The sequence below is a fragment of the Palaemon carinicauda genome, chromosome 1, assembly GCF_036898095.1.
Source record: "Palaemon carinicauda isolate YSFRI2023 chromosome 1, ASM3689809v2, whole genome shotgun sequence".
Classification (NCBI taxonomy): Eukaryota; Metazoa; Arthropoda; class Malacostraca; order Decapoda; family Palaemonidae; genus Palaemon; species Palaemon carinicauda.
The window spans coordinates 11457047-11472647 of record NC_090725.1 but is presented as its reverse complement, the minus strand read 5'-3'; the positions used below and the strand labels follow the sequence as shown (position 1 = coordinate 11472647).

The window sequence follows — 15601 nt, the reverse complement described above, 5'->3', positions numbered from 1 at the left end:
CATATGAGGCAAAAATTATTACTGAGTATTCTCTACCATGAAAGATCATTTATGGGCTCAATACTTCTCGCATTCAATTGTTTCTTTATAGTCTGGACCAGTAACTGTAAATTATTTTCTCGTTTCGTTTCTTTAAGTTGAATCCAAGTGCCAGATAAGTGATATAACAGCATGTTTCTAAAGGTTTGTTACCAATGGCTACACACACACACACACACACACACACACACACACACCCTCTCTCTCTCTCTCTCTCTCTCTCTCTCTCTCTCTCTCTCTCTCTCTCTCTCTCTCTCTCTCTCACGACAATAATAAATCACATATCAACGTGATTGTAAATTATCATCAGCTGGCTCAGTTGGAGTTCCTACCACTCAAGAAGGGTCTCTCTCTCTCTCTCTCTCTCTCTCTCTCTCTCTCTCTCTCTCTCTCTCTCTCTCTCTCTCTCTCTCTCTCTCTCTCTCTCTTACACACACACGACAATAATAAATCACATATCTACGTGATTATAAATTATCATCAGCTGGCTCAGTTGGAGTACCTACCACTCAAGAAGGGTATCTCTACTGAGAAAACATATCTAAAGATATCTATTAAATTTAACATGTGCTGAAAGCCTGGTAAAGATATCACCTTCAACACGTGTCCAGTTGGGTAGCGAAGAAGTTTCATAACCTCGTTTGGCTCGGGAGTTCATATAATGCTCAGGTGTTGTTGGCGATGGTGGATGAAAATACGAACATATGATGTAATATTTCATATTAATGAAAAACAGTGGTGTATGTATGATAACGGCCATCTGTATATATGATGATGGCTGACTAAGAATACGGCAGTGTAATTGAGGTCACTGAGGGGGGGATATTAACTCCCCCGTTAGGTAAGTAGGTAAGGACACGGTTTATAAGTTAGGTTAGGGGGGAAAGTTTAGGTTAGTAGTTGTTCATTTATTATGCATGCGGGAGGAACTGGCCGCCAATATACAAAGGCTCCGAATAATTAAATAAAGGTAATTTCTTTGTGGCAATTTTGGATCTTAAACTAGGAATTATGAGCATAACCTTAAGATAAAAGATAAAATACTTCAAATAAAAAAAAGTGTATATGAATTGATTCCTATAATATAATGATACGCCTTTAGTCCTACGTGATAGCCTAGAAAAGCATCATATAAAAATTCTAAAATTAGCCTAAATATCAAGGTTAAATTATTGCTACAAAACGCAAACGCTCTTATGAAAGAACTTTGTAAAAACGAAATCTCGTACTGTGCAATAAAAAAAAAAAACAATTAATGTATCATAAATATGAATATAAGCAGTAATAACAGCATTGATAAGGAAGGATATATACAAAAGGCAAACTTTTGATACAATAAGGAATGGAAAGCAATACGAAATATTACATAAATAACGTTTTATCAAAATCATCGAATTCAATAAGAACGTCATAAGAGATTATTTTAAGTTAGTTTACCCTATTATTTAGTTTTCTTCAACAAGGAAATTACGTTTTCTTTTACATAGCATTACTCTCATGGGAAACTAATATAATATTACAAGCCTTCCTCGGGGCCTTTGTTTAACGACTGATTGGACCTCCTACATGCATAGAACACCACTTAACCTAAACTTTCCAGCCTCATACTTACGTAACTTGAGACTAATTTTACGTGAATCCTTATATATGAAGTAAAACCAAAAAGGGAAAAATGGATATATTAGATGGAAGTAGAGAATATATATTTTTTGTAGATTGAAGTATAGAGGAAATTATGGGTAGGCCTATAGTCGATGAAAGTATATTAGAAAAAATGGTATAGAAGATTAGAGAGAGTATAGTGGAAACAATGGGTAGGCCAATTGTAAATAAAAGTATATTGGAAAAAAAAAACATGTATAGAAGGTAAAAAAACGTATAAAGAATAGATTTAATTGATGAATTTGGCATATAGTAACAGCTTTCCAACCATGATAAACCAACTGAGTTGGAAAAGTCGCTGATTCGCAATCGATGGGTCAAGAGTTCGAGCCTATTAAAAAAGGTTAGCTTACACTAGTTCCAACAACTTTTCTCTTCTTTCAGTTAATCTGAAGCCATTGCCTGGCACTCCCAGGTCCTAGCTAAGGAGCAGAGGGTGGTTAGTTTCCAACAATTTCTCTCTCTTTTTAGGTAATCTGAAGCCATTGCCTGGCACTCCCAGGTCCTAGATTAGGAGCAGAGGGTGGTTAGTTTCCAACAACTTCTCTCTTCTTTTAGGCAATCTAAAGCCATTGCCTGACACTCCTAGGTCCTAGATTAGGAGCAGAGAGTGGTTGATCATGAGTAACCTTTATACATTTTTAATCTTTTGAAATACTTTCCAATAGTTCTTGCAATTTCCATCTCCTTTTAGACAATCAGCCACCTTTTCCTGGCTTCCCCAGGTCCTAGCTTAGGTCCAAAGAGTGGTTACTCATGAGTAACCTTTAAACTTTCATCTAATATCATGAAGTAGAATGAGGAAAAGAAGACATAAATAGAATGGTGATACTTTTTTATTTATTACAAAATATTGTTTTTCATTTTACAAGAGGCTATTTTTTTAATGTTTTATACATATCAAATATACTAAATGCTTTACATATCTTTAATTCATAATGAATATAAACACTTACACATATATGGATATATATAATATATATATATATATATATATATATATATGTATATATATATATATATATATATATATATATATATATATATATGTATATATATACATATATATATATATATATATATATATATATATATATATATATATATATATATATATATATATATGTGTGTGTGTGTGTGTGTGTGTGTATATATATATATATATATATATATATATATATATATATATATATATATATATATATATATATTTATATACTATATATATATATATATATATATATATATATATATATATATATATATATACATATATTATAACATTATACATATCTAATGTAAATTTTTCCATATCAAGAGTCTCTAAAGCATAATTTTTCAATGCAATTTGCATTACTTTGAAAATCAAACGTTGTAATAAATTGCATACATAACATTTCTGTAACTCATTGATCAATGATATTATTTCTATCAATCGATTGTAGGTTAAATAAAAAAAAAGACTTGACAGGAATAAATGTCCATATATGCTTTAAACATCTTTAAATAACCTTAAACGTCCAGAAAGTTTGAGAAAATCGTGATTTTATTGGTTGAAATAACAGTTCTGTTATTTTGATACTGGCCCAAAAATCTTTTATTGATAAATGCCCCTTTGAAAATAAAAGCTTCTCTCTCTCTCTCTCTCTCTCTCTCTCTCTCTCTCTCTCTCTCTCTCTCTCTCTCTCTCTCTCTCTCTCTAATTCAGAATCAATTTAATTGAATGAATTTTGAAGTTTTAAAGGAAATCATTTTGCCTCTTTAATCAATATAGAAATTTAGTCATAACTTCTAGTGACTTAGCAGCTTATGACTATATGTTAAAATATTCTGGATTTTGATGTATATTTCACATACAGACGCACACTTTCATGCACACAGACTCACACACACACACACACACACACACACATATATATATATATATATATATATATATATATATATATATATATATATATATATGTGTGTGTGTGTGTGTGTATATATATGTCTGTATATATGTGTGTATATATACATATATATACATTTATATGCATATATATACATATATATATATATATATATATATATATATATATATATATATATGTGTGTGTGTATATATACATATGTATATTTATATACATAATATATATATATATATATATATATATATATATATATATATATATATATGATATACAAATACATATATATATACACACATATATAGAATTACTCTAATAATTTTATGAATGATAATGAAGCTGCCTTAGTTAATGCAGTATTTTTATCAAAAATTCTCAAAATTCTCTTCTATTTATTGAAAATCAATTGTTGGCCAGTAATTTTCATGCATATCTAGTCTTAAGGAAAATCAGAATATTATATCATTGGGTCTATGAAGGATATCCCGAGGATTCCTACAGGTGAACATTGGTATAAAACGTCTCTTAAGTCTACATAAATTATAAGTAATGGAGGTCTGCAAATATACAGTATACGCTAGGCATGGTCTACTGTACAGTCTACAGACCGTAGTGTATATAAACGCTAATCGTACAGTACTATGCACATGTCTGTATGTATAACTTGTACTTCGAGTGTCTTTATTTAGAAGCAGCAATAGTCGTGGCAAAGACTCCGGGCGAAATAAGCCACACCCCCTGATGATGTCACAGCCTATCATGTTACCTCTTACAAATTTCAACCTATACTAACTTATAATCATATGAAGGGGGACAATATGATTGGCTATGACGTCATCCAGGGGGCGGAGCTTATATTGTCCCGAATCTCTGCAGCGCCTATAGCCACTTACTCTATTTCCTTTACACTAAAAAACTAGAAAGAAAATACAACAACAGAGGAGTTTTAAATGGTTATTTCTACACATACACCTGACTATAGAATACTGGGAACAATATGATTGGCTATGACGTCATCCAGGGAGCGGAGCTTATATCGTCCCGAATCTCTGCAGCGACAATACCCACTTATTCTATTTCCTCCACACTAAAGAACTAGAAACAAAATACAACAAAAGAGGAGTTTTAAATGGCTATTTTTACACATACACCTGACTATAGAATACTGGGGACAATATGATTGGCTATGACGTCATCCAGGGGGCGGAGCTTATATCGTCCTGAATCTCTGCAACGACTATAGCCACTTATTCTATTTCCTTCACACTAAAAAACTAGAAACAAAATACAACAAAAGATTAGTTTTAAAGGGCTATTTTTACACATACGCATGACTATAGAATACTGTACTTTGGTAAACGGATAAAATACTATCTGAATATTTACAAACAATATTTCCATCAGCCTCCAGAGTTTGTGTATCTCGGTGGGGGGACAAAATGCTAAAAAATGCTTCTTTAATTCTCGATGCTGATGAAACTCAGATGATCTGAGTTCGAATGATGAAACAAAAGACGTCGCGATGCGTAACCTCGTCGGTTAGTCTCCATACCATTGGATAACGTCTCTGTAAATAGATAGATTAGTTAGAGATTTGATGGATAAGTAGAAGAAATAAATCATTAAATGGGAGTTATTTTACTTTTAAAGATGGATATGGTTAGTTGTTTTAAATGATTGTTCAAATTTGAAGAGGGTATATGCAGAAATGTCAATTGCAACAATACTAATGATATAGATATTAATGATAATAACGATGAATGTTACTATTATTATTATTATTATTATTATTATTATCATTATTATTATTGTTTTTGTTGTTGCTACATGTACGTGTATATATATATATATATATATATATATATATATATATATATATGTATGTATGTATGTATAAAAGCATATATAATTCATATATATATATATATATATATATATATATATATATATGTATGTATGTATAAAAGCACATATAATTCATATATATATACATAATTATATATATATAAATATATATACATATATATAAATATATATACATATATATAATTATATACATGTATAAATATATATATGTGTATACATATATATATATATATATATATATATATATATATATATATATATATATATATATATATATGCACATATATACATATATATAAGCAATATCAATAACAACATCTATTCCATACAGAACAATATAATCAGGAGAGAATGAAGAGACTATTCACTCACCCTCATCCAGAAGTTTTGAACCTCGAGGGGGTATTTGAAGGTCGACTTGACCCCGTGGGTCAAGGGACACTTGACGAAGCTGGGGCACGCGTCGTAGGTCTGGCCTGGTATGGGCATTTCGACCCACCTCTTCCAAGCTACGTAACTCTGGAGTTTATCTGACGTGGAGACTCCTGAAGGAGGGAAAGTAAGTGATTATTATTATTATTATCATTATTATTATTAAAAACACACACACAAACCATACCTAAACTAAACTCTGTTTCAACACCCAAAATCTTTCTTAGAATAAATACAGCTCAAGGTAAACACATACAACATTACCTAGAATAAATTCAGCTTAAAAACACACTTACATTACCTAGAATAAACTTAGCTTAAAAACACTCATAAACATTACCTAGAATAAAGCAGCTTAAAAACACACATACAAAATTACCTAGAATAAACTCAGCTTAAAAACACATAAAATCTTTCCTAGAATAAATTCAGCTTAAAAACACACATAAACATTACCTAGAATAAATTCACCTTTAACACACATACAACATTACTTAGAATACACTCTACTTGAAAACACACATACAACATTACCTAGAATAAACTCAGCTTAAAAACACACATAAACACTCCCTAGAATAAAGCAACTTGAACACATAAATCTTTCCTAGAATAAACTCAGCTTAAAAACACACATACAACATTACTTAGAATACACTCTACTTTAAAACACATAAACATTACCTAGAATAAAGCAGCTTAAACACACATAAAATCTTTCCTAGAATAAACTCAGCTTAAAAGACACACAAACATGGAACCTTACCTGGAGTAAACTCAGCCTCGAGTGCGTATGTCTGGCCCTTCTTCAGAAGACAGATGCCGTTGAACAGTCGTTCGCATTTGAGCATGACTCTGGTTGGCACAGGTACGTCTGTGGGGGGGAAAAGGGGGAAAGAAGAAATGGGAGTTAGTCAAGATCGTGGTAATAGGGGAAATCATGTTTTACTCTCTCTCTCTCTCTCTCTCTCTCTCTCTCTCTCTCTCTCTCTCTCTCTCTCTCTCTCTCTCTCTCTCTCTCTCTCTCTCTAAAAAGAAAAATATTAAAGGGCAATATAATTAAATACGTTTATTTCATGAAATTATCAGTAGTTACAAATGAGAAGAACCAAATCAACATACGTCAATCAGGAGAGAGAGAGAGAGAGAGAGAGAGAGAGAGAGAGAGAGAGAGAGAGAGAGAGAGAGAGAGAGAAGTGGTGTCAGCAGTGAGCAGAAAATAACAGTTACTATGTGCGCATTTGACACCGCTTCCTCTCTCTCTCTCTCTCTCTCTCTCTCTCTCTCTCTCTCTCTCTCGACCAGTGGCCTCTAATCGACACCGGATGTGGGATGGTTCTCTATGTATAAAAGGTCACAGATTAACTATCGGTCATTCGTTCACCCTTGTTTGTTTGACTTTGTTTTACTAGCTTCTTTCGATAGTGTTTTTAAGTTTTCCTGTTTATTGTTGTTTGTCAATATTTGGAGTCAAGATGTCTCCAACTAAATCTGTTTGTCAATATTTGGAGTCAAGGTGTCTTCAACTAAATCTGTTTGTCAATATTTGGAGTCGAGATGTCTCCAACTAATTCTATTTGTCAATATTTGGAGACGAACTTTCTTCAACTAAATCTGTTTGTCAATATTTGGAGTCAAGGTGTCTCCAACTAAATCTGTTTGTCAATATTTGGAGTCGAAGTTTCTTCAACTAAATCTGTTTGTCAATATTTGCAGTCAAGGTGTCTCCAACTAAATCTGTTTGTCAATATTTTGAGTCGAAGTTTCTTCAACTAAATCTGTTTGTCAATATTTGGAGTCAATGTGTCTTCAACTAATTCTGTTTGTGAATATTTGGAGTTAAGGTGTCTTCAAGTAATTTTATTTGTCAATATTTGGAGTCGAGGTGTCTTCAACTAATTCTATGTGTCAATATTTGAAGTCGAGGTGTCTTCACCTAATACTGTTTGTCAATATTTGAAGTTGAGGTGTTTTCAACTAGTTCCATTTGTTAATATCTGGAGTCGAGGTGTCTTCAACTATTTCTACTGCATTTGTAAATGTTTGGAATCGAGGTGTCTTCAACTAATTCTACTGTATTTGTCAATATTCGGGGTCGAGGTGTCTTCAAATAATTCTACTGTATTTGTCAAGATCTAGAGTTGAGGTGTTTTCAACTAATTCTATTTGAAAATATTTGGAATCGATGTGTCTTCAACTGATTCTACTGTATTTGTCAATATTTGGAGTCGAGGTGTCTTCAACTAATTCTCTGTGTCAATATTTGGAGTTGAGGTGTCTTCAACTAATTATGTTTGTCAATAATTGGAGTCGAGGTGTCTTCAACTAATTCTGTTTGTCAATATTTGGAGCCAAGGTGTTTTCAGCTAGTTATTGGGAGTCAATGTGTCTTCAACTAATTCTATTTGTCCACATAATGATTGTAATATTTCATGTTTAAATTTGTCCTTTTAAAACAAATGACTATTTCATTATTATTTGTTCGCAATCACAGTCTACAGTGACTGGTTGTTTTATAGTGTGGGGTTCCGGGTTGCATCCAACTTCCTTAAGAATCCATCACTGCATGTGCTGTTTCAAGTAGCACGCTCTTTTGCACAAGTCCTGGGGTTCTGTTTGGCTCCTACCTTCTCAAGATTCTTTTTCACTGACTTAGGTATGGTCCCTAGTGCTCCTATGATTATGTGGACATGCACAAATATGTATATATATGTGTATGTATGTATATATATATATATATATATATATATATATATACATATATACATATATATATAGATATATATATATATATATATATATATATATACATATATATATATTGTATAATTTATTATTACCAGCTAAGCTATATTTGTCATATACCTATATATATATATATATATATATATATATATATATATATATATATACAGTATATATATACATATACATATATATACATACATATATATATGTATGCATATATAATATACATACATATACATAACTTTCCGCATATTTACGTACGTGTTTATGTATGTGTATAGCCTACATTTACACACACACACACACACACACACACACACACACACACATACTCCTACTGCAATTCACATTCCACCAGGTAGATTCTCAACGGACCGCATCCCAAACTTAACCACTTAAGTAAAACCAGGTCTATTTAAAACCAGGACTGGTCTGGTCCTTGGGAATTCCGTCAAATTATCCTTGCGAAGGCCCCAGGTCCATAGCAACAGGTTAACGGACGGAGATGACCTGGTATGCTAATCTCAATGAAAAATAGAAGTTGGTTTTTTATGATTTTTTATAGCTAAACCGACTCCATAACGAACGCAAAGTCCAAAAAGAAGGCAATCTTGTTTACCCCATATTATTATTATTATTGTTATTATTATTATTATTTTTTTTTTTTTTGATTAATATTATTATTATTATTATTATTATTATTGTTGTTATTATTATTATTATTATTATTACTACTATTATTATTGCTATTATTATTATCATTATTATTATTATTATTATTATTATCCTTATTATTACTTGCTAAGCTACAACCCTAGATGGAAAAGCCAAATGCTATAAGCCCGAGGGCCCCAACAGAGAAAATACCCCAGTGAGGAAAGGAAATATGGAAATTACATGTAATTAACAATTAAAATAAAAGAATGGCAATAACATAAAAAAAAAACTTTCAAATATAAAATATAAAAACTTTAACAAAACAAGAGGAAGAGAAATAAGATAGAATAGTGTGCTCGAGTGTACCCTCAAGCAAGAGGACTCTAACCCAAGACAGTGAAAGACCATGGTACTGAGACTATGGCACTACCCAAGAGTAGAGAACAACGGTTCGATTTTGGAGTGTCCTCCTTGAAGAGATGCTTACTATAGCTAAAAAGGGCGTTAATAGAAGAAGAAGAAGAAGAAGAAGATGTTGCTTGGAGAAAAACTGATGAAAAAATAAGTCAGCTTTATCATGGACAATTCTCTTATGTAGAAACGTTCAGAGTATTAGTCCCTTCCTATATTTACAAATGATCCTCACCAACAGTGCTTCTAACCTCAGACACATAATGCATCCACAGAGAGAACTTGTTAAAGAAAGAAAGTTTTTTTACCAAAATAGATCTCATAGAAAACGGGAAGAAATGCTTGCGTCTTTATTCAAAATTTCCTTACTATAATTTCCATTTCTCAAGATTCAATTCTCTTCATGTCGAAACATATAACAATTAGATTATGTCCTGTTTTCCTTTCCAGATTCAAGTCTCTTTATTTCGGATATAGAAATCTAACTTATGTCCTTTTTTCCTCTCAAGATTCAAGTATTTATTTCGAATATAAGAATCTAAATCATGTCCTTTTTTCCTCTCAAGACTCAAGTCTCTTCATTTCGAATAATATAAGAATCTAACTTATGTCCTGTTTTTCTCTCAATATTCAAGTCTTTTTTCGAATATATGAATCTAACTTATGTCCTGTTTTCCTCTCAAGACTCAAGTCTCTTAATTTTGAATAATATAAGAATATATTCTATGTCCTGTTTTCCTCTCAATATTCAAGTCTTTTTTCGAATATATGAATCTAACTTATGTCCTCTTTTCCTCTCAAGATTCAATTCTTTATTTCGAATATAAGAATCTAACTTATGTCCTCTTTTCCTCTCAAGATTCAAGTATTTATTTCGAATATAAGAATCTAACTTATGTCCTCTTTTCCTCTCAAGATTCAATTCTTTATTTCGAATATAAGAATCTAACTTATGTCCTCTTTTCCTCTCAAGATTCAATTCTTTATTTCGAATATAAGAATCTAACTTATGTCCTCTTTTCCTCTCAAGATTCAAGTATTTATTTCGAATATAAGAATCTAAATCATGTCCTTTTTTTCCTCTCAAGACTCAAGTCTCTCAATTTTGAATAATATAAGAATCTAACTCATGTCCTGTCTTCCTTCCAAGGGTAAATTTGAAATGCGCATCACGCTCGTCATTTCAAAATCGTCCAGAAAACCTCAAATCAATCAATCAATCAATCAAGCAAGCAAGCAATCGTCTCGAGCTAATACGACATTCGCATTCTCTTACTGATTTACCACGAGCTTTCCTTTCCCTCTCTTATTAATTCATCACTCACAAAAGACATTCACTCCTTCTCCTGTTAACCTCGACACTTTCACCTTATTATTCATTTTCCTACTTATCCATATCGCATTCCTCCCTGTTGCGACATTCATTGTCCTTGTTATTCTTCGCGAGTTATCTTCTGCATTCGTTCATCCCTGTGTTATTATTCAAAAGTTTGGTTAGTGAGAGACTGTCCTCGGGCTGGACGACGAGACATTTTAGATATAAATCTTCTTAAACGTCACTCACTGTCATTAAAACCTCTTTTCACTGTCATTAAAACCTCTTTCAACTCCATATCATTTACTGAATGATATAATTTCTAATTGTTATCTATCTGAGCATGGGTCGTCCTCGAAACTATCACACCTAAAATGATTTTTAAAACAAAATCTACCCAGAATTAAATAACATCAACATCAGTGAGATTTTTGGTTACAGAATGTAGTGGCTGTATATCTTTATAACTTATTGTGGTGCGAATAGACATTATAGACTAAATAGATTGTATTGAGGTAACAATAATATTTCCGGAGATTTTTTCCGACCCCACATTCCCTCACTATGCTATTCGAAAGGAATCTTACCTTTGGAAACCATAGGTGAGAAGAGAAGACCTCAGTTCATCCCTCAGTGAATGTTTTTTTTTATGTTGAACAGGCTGATATAAGTCTCTTTTTATAGTTTATATATGAAAGATCTGTTTTATTGTTGTTGCTGTTATCAAAATATTCTATTTTGATTTTTCATTACTTCTTTTGTTGTTTATTTCCTTGTTTCATTTTCTCACTGGGCTATTTTTCCCTGTTGGAGCCCTTGGGCTTATAGCATCCTGCTTGTCCATTTAGAGTTGTAGCTTAGCAAGTAATAATAATAATAATAATAATAATAATAATAATAATAATAATAATAATAATAATAATAATAATAACTATATTATCTTCTTTTTTATATGGTTGCAGATCTATTTCTTTTATGTGTTTTATTACATCAGACAATCTTGTCTAACAAAATAAAAGTAGTTCTTAAAAATTTTGTCCTAATCCTTCATAATTATTTCTTTAATCTCTATACTGTCTTTCTTAATTTTGCTTCAAAAACAAGAATAGAATTAATAATATTTTCTCAAATCTTCATTCATCATCATCTCCTCCTACACCTATTGTTATAAAAGGCCTCGGTTGGATTTCGCCAGTCTTCTCTATCTTGAGCTTTTAAATCAATATTTCTCCATTCATCATCTCCTACTTCGTGCTTCATAGTCCTCACCCATGTAGGTCTGGGTCTTCCAACTCTTCTAGTGCCTTGTGGAGCCCAGTTGACAGTTTAGTGAACTAATTATTCATCATCATCATCATCATCTCCTACACCTATTGTCGCAAAAGGCCTCGGTTAGATTTCGTCAGTCGTCTCTTACTTGAGCTTTTAAATCAATACTTCTCCATTCATCATCTCCAACTTCACGCTTAATAGTCCTCACTCATGTAGGCCTGGGTCTTCCAACACTTCTAGTGCCTTGTGGAGCCCTATTGAAAGTTTGGTGAACTAACCTCTCTTGGGGAGTGCGAAGAGCATGCCCAAACCATCTCCATTTACCCCTCACCATGATCTCATCCACATATGGCACTCATGTAATCTCTCTTATAGTTTCATTTTTGTTGTAATCAAATTCGCCTTTCAAAATATGGACTATCTTTTAATAAGAATAAAATACACAAAATATCATTTATACATTTCTAAATTATCCTTAACTTATACAACCTGTTCATTCTATTAAAAGTTTTTCTCTTTCTCAGAATTTTGTGAAATTAAAATTGTGATTTCAGTTACTCCGGGTGATTAATCATTGAATGAAAATAAGATATCTTCAGTGATAAATTTATATACATATATATACATATATATATATATATATATATATATTCATATTTATATATAGATGTATATTTGTATTATATATATATATATATATATATATATATACATACATATATATGCATATATATATATATATATATATATATATATATATATATATATATATATATATCTATATATATATCTATATATATATATATATATATATATATATATATATATATATATATATATATATTCACATACTGAATATATTATATTTACGTTTGTGTATTCATACACACATACATATATATAATGTATGCATATACACACACATACACATTTATATGTATATATATACATATATATATATATATATATGTGTGTGTGTGTGTGTAATAATATACCTATAAATGTGTGTCCGTGTGCGCTTGCGTGTGTATATATACATTAAGAATAACAATCGTTGCCACTCGAAAAGAGAGGCAAATGGATATCTCCCCCCCCCCCCTGCTCATTATGCAAGAGATCCTTCGATAACCTTGAGGATATTGGCAACACTTCCCTAGTGGGACACAGGGAATCTGCACATACACTCAATTTTCATCGGGTCGAAAGATAAAGTATCGAAAGGCCTTTTAAAGTTTTCTCCTTGGAGTATAATAAATCATTAAAGCTGTTTTAAGAATATTATTGTAGACACTTTAGCTATGGCAAGCAGCTCTTCTAGGAGAAGGACACTCCAGAATCAAACCATCGTTCTCTAGCCTTGGGTAGTGCCATAGCCTTTGTACCATGGTCTTCCACTGTCTTGGGTTAGAGTTCTCTTGCTTGAGGGTACACTCAGGCTCACTATGTTATCCACTTTCTCTTCCTCTTGTTTTGTTAAAGTTTTCATAGTTTATATAGGAAATATTTATTTAAATATCATTGTTCTTGAAATATATTTTTTCTTGTTTCCTTTCCTCACTGGGCTATTTTCACTGTTGGGGTCCCTGGGTTTATAGCATCTTGCTTTTACGACTAGGGTTGTAGCTTAGGAAGTAATAATAATAATAATAATAATAATAATAATAATAATAATAATAATAATAATAATAATAATAATAATACCCTTTTTTGCCATCTCACTTCTTTCTCTGACCCTTTCCTAAAGTCAGAATTAATTACCAAACCGTTTTTACCATTAAAGGTGTTTAACTATAATTATTAAATTCTTATAATCTCGATATCAAAACTGAATACTTTTTTAGTATAATTGCCATTCTTTGCCAAATCGAAGTTAGTAGGCGTACATTTCACTTCATTCTCTGACACTTTCCTAAAGTTATAATTAATTACCAGACTGTTTTTATTGTAAAGGTGTTTAAGTATAATTATCAAACTCTTATAATATCATTGACGTACCTGAAGAGCATTCCCAAAACGGCAGCGTCTCGGTCTTAGAGGCCACAGACGCAAGAGATCGTAGTGGCAGTATTAGAGCTAACACTAGCAAACTCGTGGTGGTCATCTTGAATTCGGAAACCATGATGATGACTGCTTAGCGAAGAAGCACTTCAAACTCCGTCCAAGTTCTGTAACTTTCTCTATATCTCTTGCGGAGGCGCACTCTGTTTTCCCCCCACTTTCGAGGGTAAGCTGTTATCTTGGGCAAGGTACCCACAAAACTGACCTTCCAAGGCTTGGCCAAGGCACTTAAATGTGCCCGGGACCTGCCCGTTGGTATCAGCTCTTAAGACGTCTAGAGTGTTTCGCAATGCCAAGGTGAGCATGACGCTTACAAACGACATTTCCTTTTGCCTCTGAAAGAAATATCAGTATTAATTTCTTATTTATTCACTAGTGAATAAGATTATACGCAATATAAAAGTATTCCCAACTCTATTCATTAAGCAAAGCGTATTTAAAAGGAAATACGAAACCGAAGACAAAGTCAATTGCAGCCATACGGAGGTTTGTTGACGAGTGACGTCACGGCTGCATCGACCAATAGGAATCGACTTCTAGGCGGAAGAAACCTGACCTGAAGTAACTTCCGTATTACCTGTTCTGTGATCAACCTTCACAACTGTAGGTAGATTTTATTCATCGTTGGGATTTTCCATTAATCATTTTATTATTCTTTCTTTCTATGAATATGAATAATTACGCAATACGTTAATTATATGTTTGTGCATACTTTACGATTTTGTTTTCGTGTACGTGTGAAAACGAATAGTTTTTATTACGTTGACTAATTATCTAAATAGCATACTGAAGTACAGATACGTTCTAAAGTTACTTTGCTCTCTCTCTCTCTCTCTCTCTCTCTCTCTCTCTCTCTCTCTCTCTCTCTCTCTCTCTCTCTCTCTCTCTCTCTCTCTCTCTCTCTCTCTCTCTCCAAGTTATGTGCTATATTTCACTAGGACAATCAGTATTAAATAATTGCATTTTTTACTTTTACTTCCCGTTTATCATCATCATCATCATCTTCTTCTTCTTCTTCTTCTTCTGCTTCTTCTTCTTCTTCTCCTTCTTCTTCTTCATCTTCTTCTTCTTCTTCTTCTTCTTCTTCTTCTTCTTCTGCTTCTTCTTCTTCTTCAGTTGCTTATTGCCTAACTGTAGACATTCCATTTGACCTCCAAAAGTACCAGTTATTAAATAACTCACCAATGCATTCCACCTTCGTCCTCAGAGTAGCAACTTCCCCATACTTGCC

The 15601-nt window shown here is 32.2% G+C and overlaps 1 protein-coding gene across 1 annotated transcript; it reads right to left on the bottom strand.

The window, feature by feature from the left end:
* Positions 1-3905: 3905 nt before the first annotated feature.
* LOC137641468 (NPC intracellular cholesterol transporter 2-like) lies at positions 3906-14612 on the bottom strand. Its single transcript, XM_068374060.1, has 4 exons — positions 14308-14612; positions 6676-6783; positions 5850-6022; positions 3906-5178 (listed from the first exon to the last, which is right to left on the bottom strand). Exons 1-4 carry the CDS (start codon positions 14429-14431, stop codon positions 5092-5094), a joined length of 492 nt encoding a protein of 163 aa, XP_068230161.1. The 5' UTR covers positions 14432-14612; the 3' UTR covers positions 3906-5091.
* Between the last annotated feature and the right edge of the window lie 989 nt (positions 14613-15601).

Coding starts and splice junctions, on each gene's coding strand:
- LOC137641468 (XM_068374060.1), bottom strand. CDS start 14,431: ATGGTTTCCGAATTCAAGATGACCACCACGAGTTTGCTAGTGTTAGCT. Junction 6,023..6,675: donor CGAGGCTGAGTTTACTCCAG/GTAAGGTTCCAT, acceptor TCCCTCCTTCAG/GAGTCTCCACGTCAGATAAA. Junction 5,179..5,849: donor TTCAAAACTTCTGGATGAGG/GTGAGTGAATAG, acceptor ATCTATTTACAG/AGACGTTATCCAATGGTATG.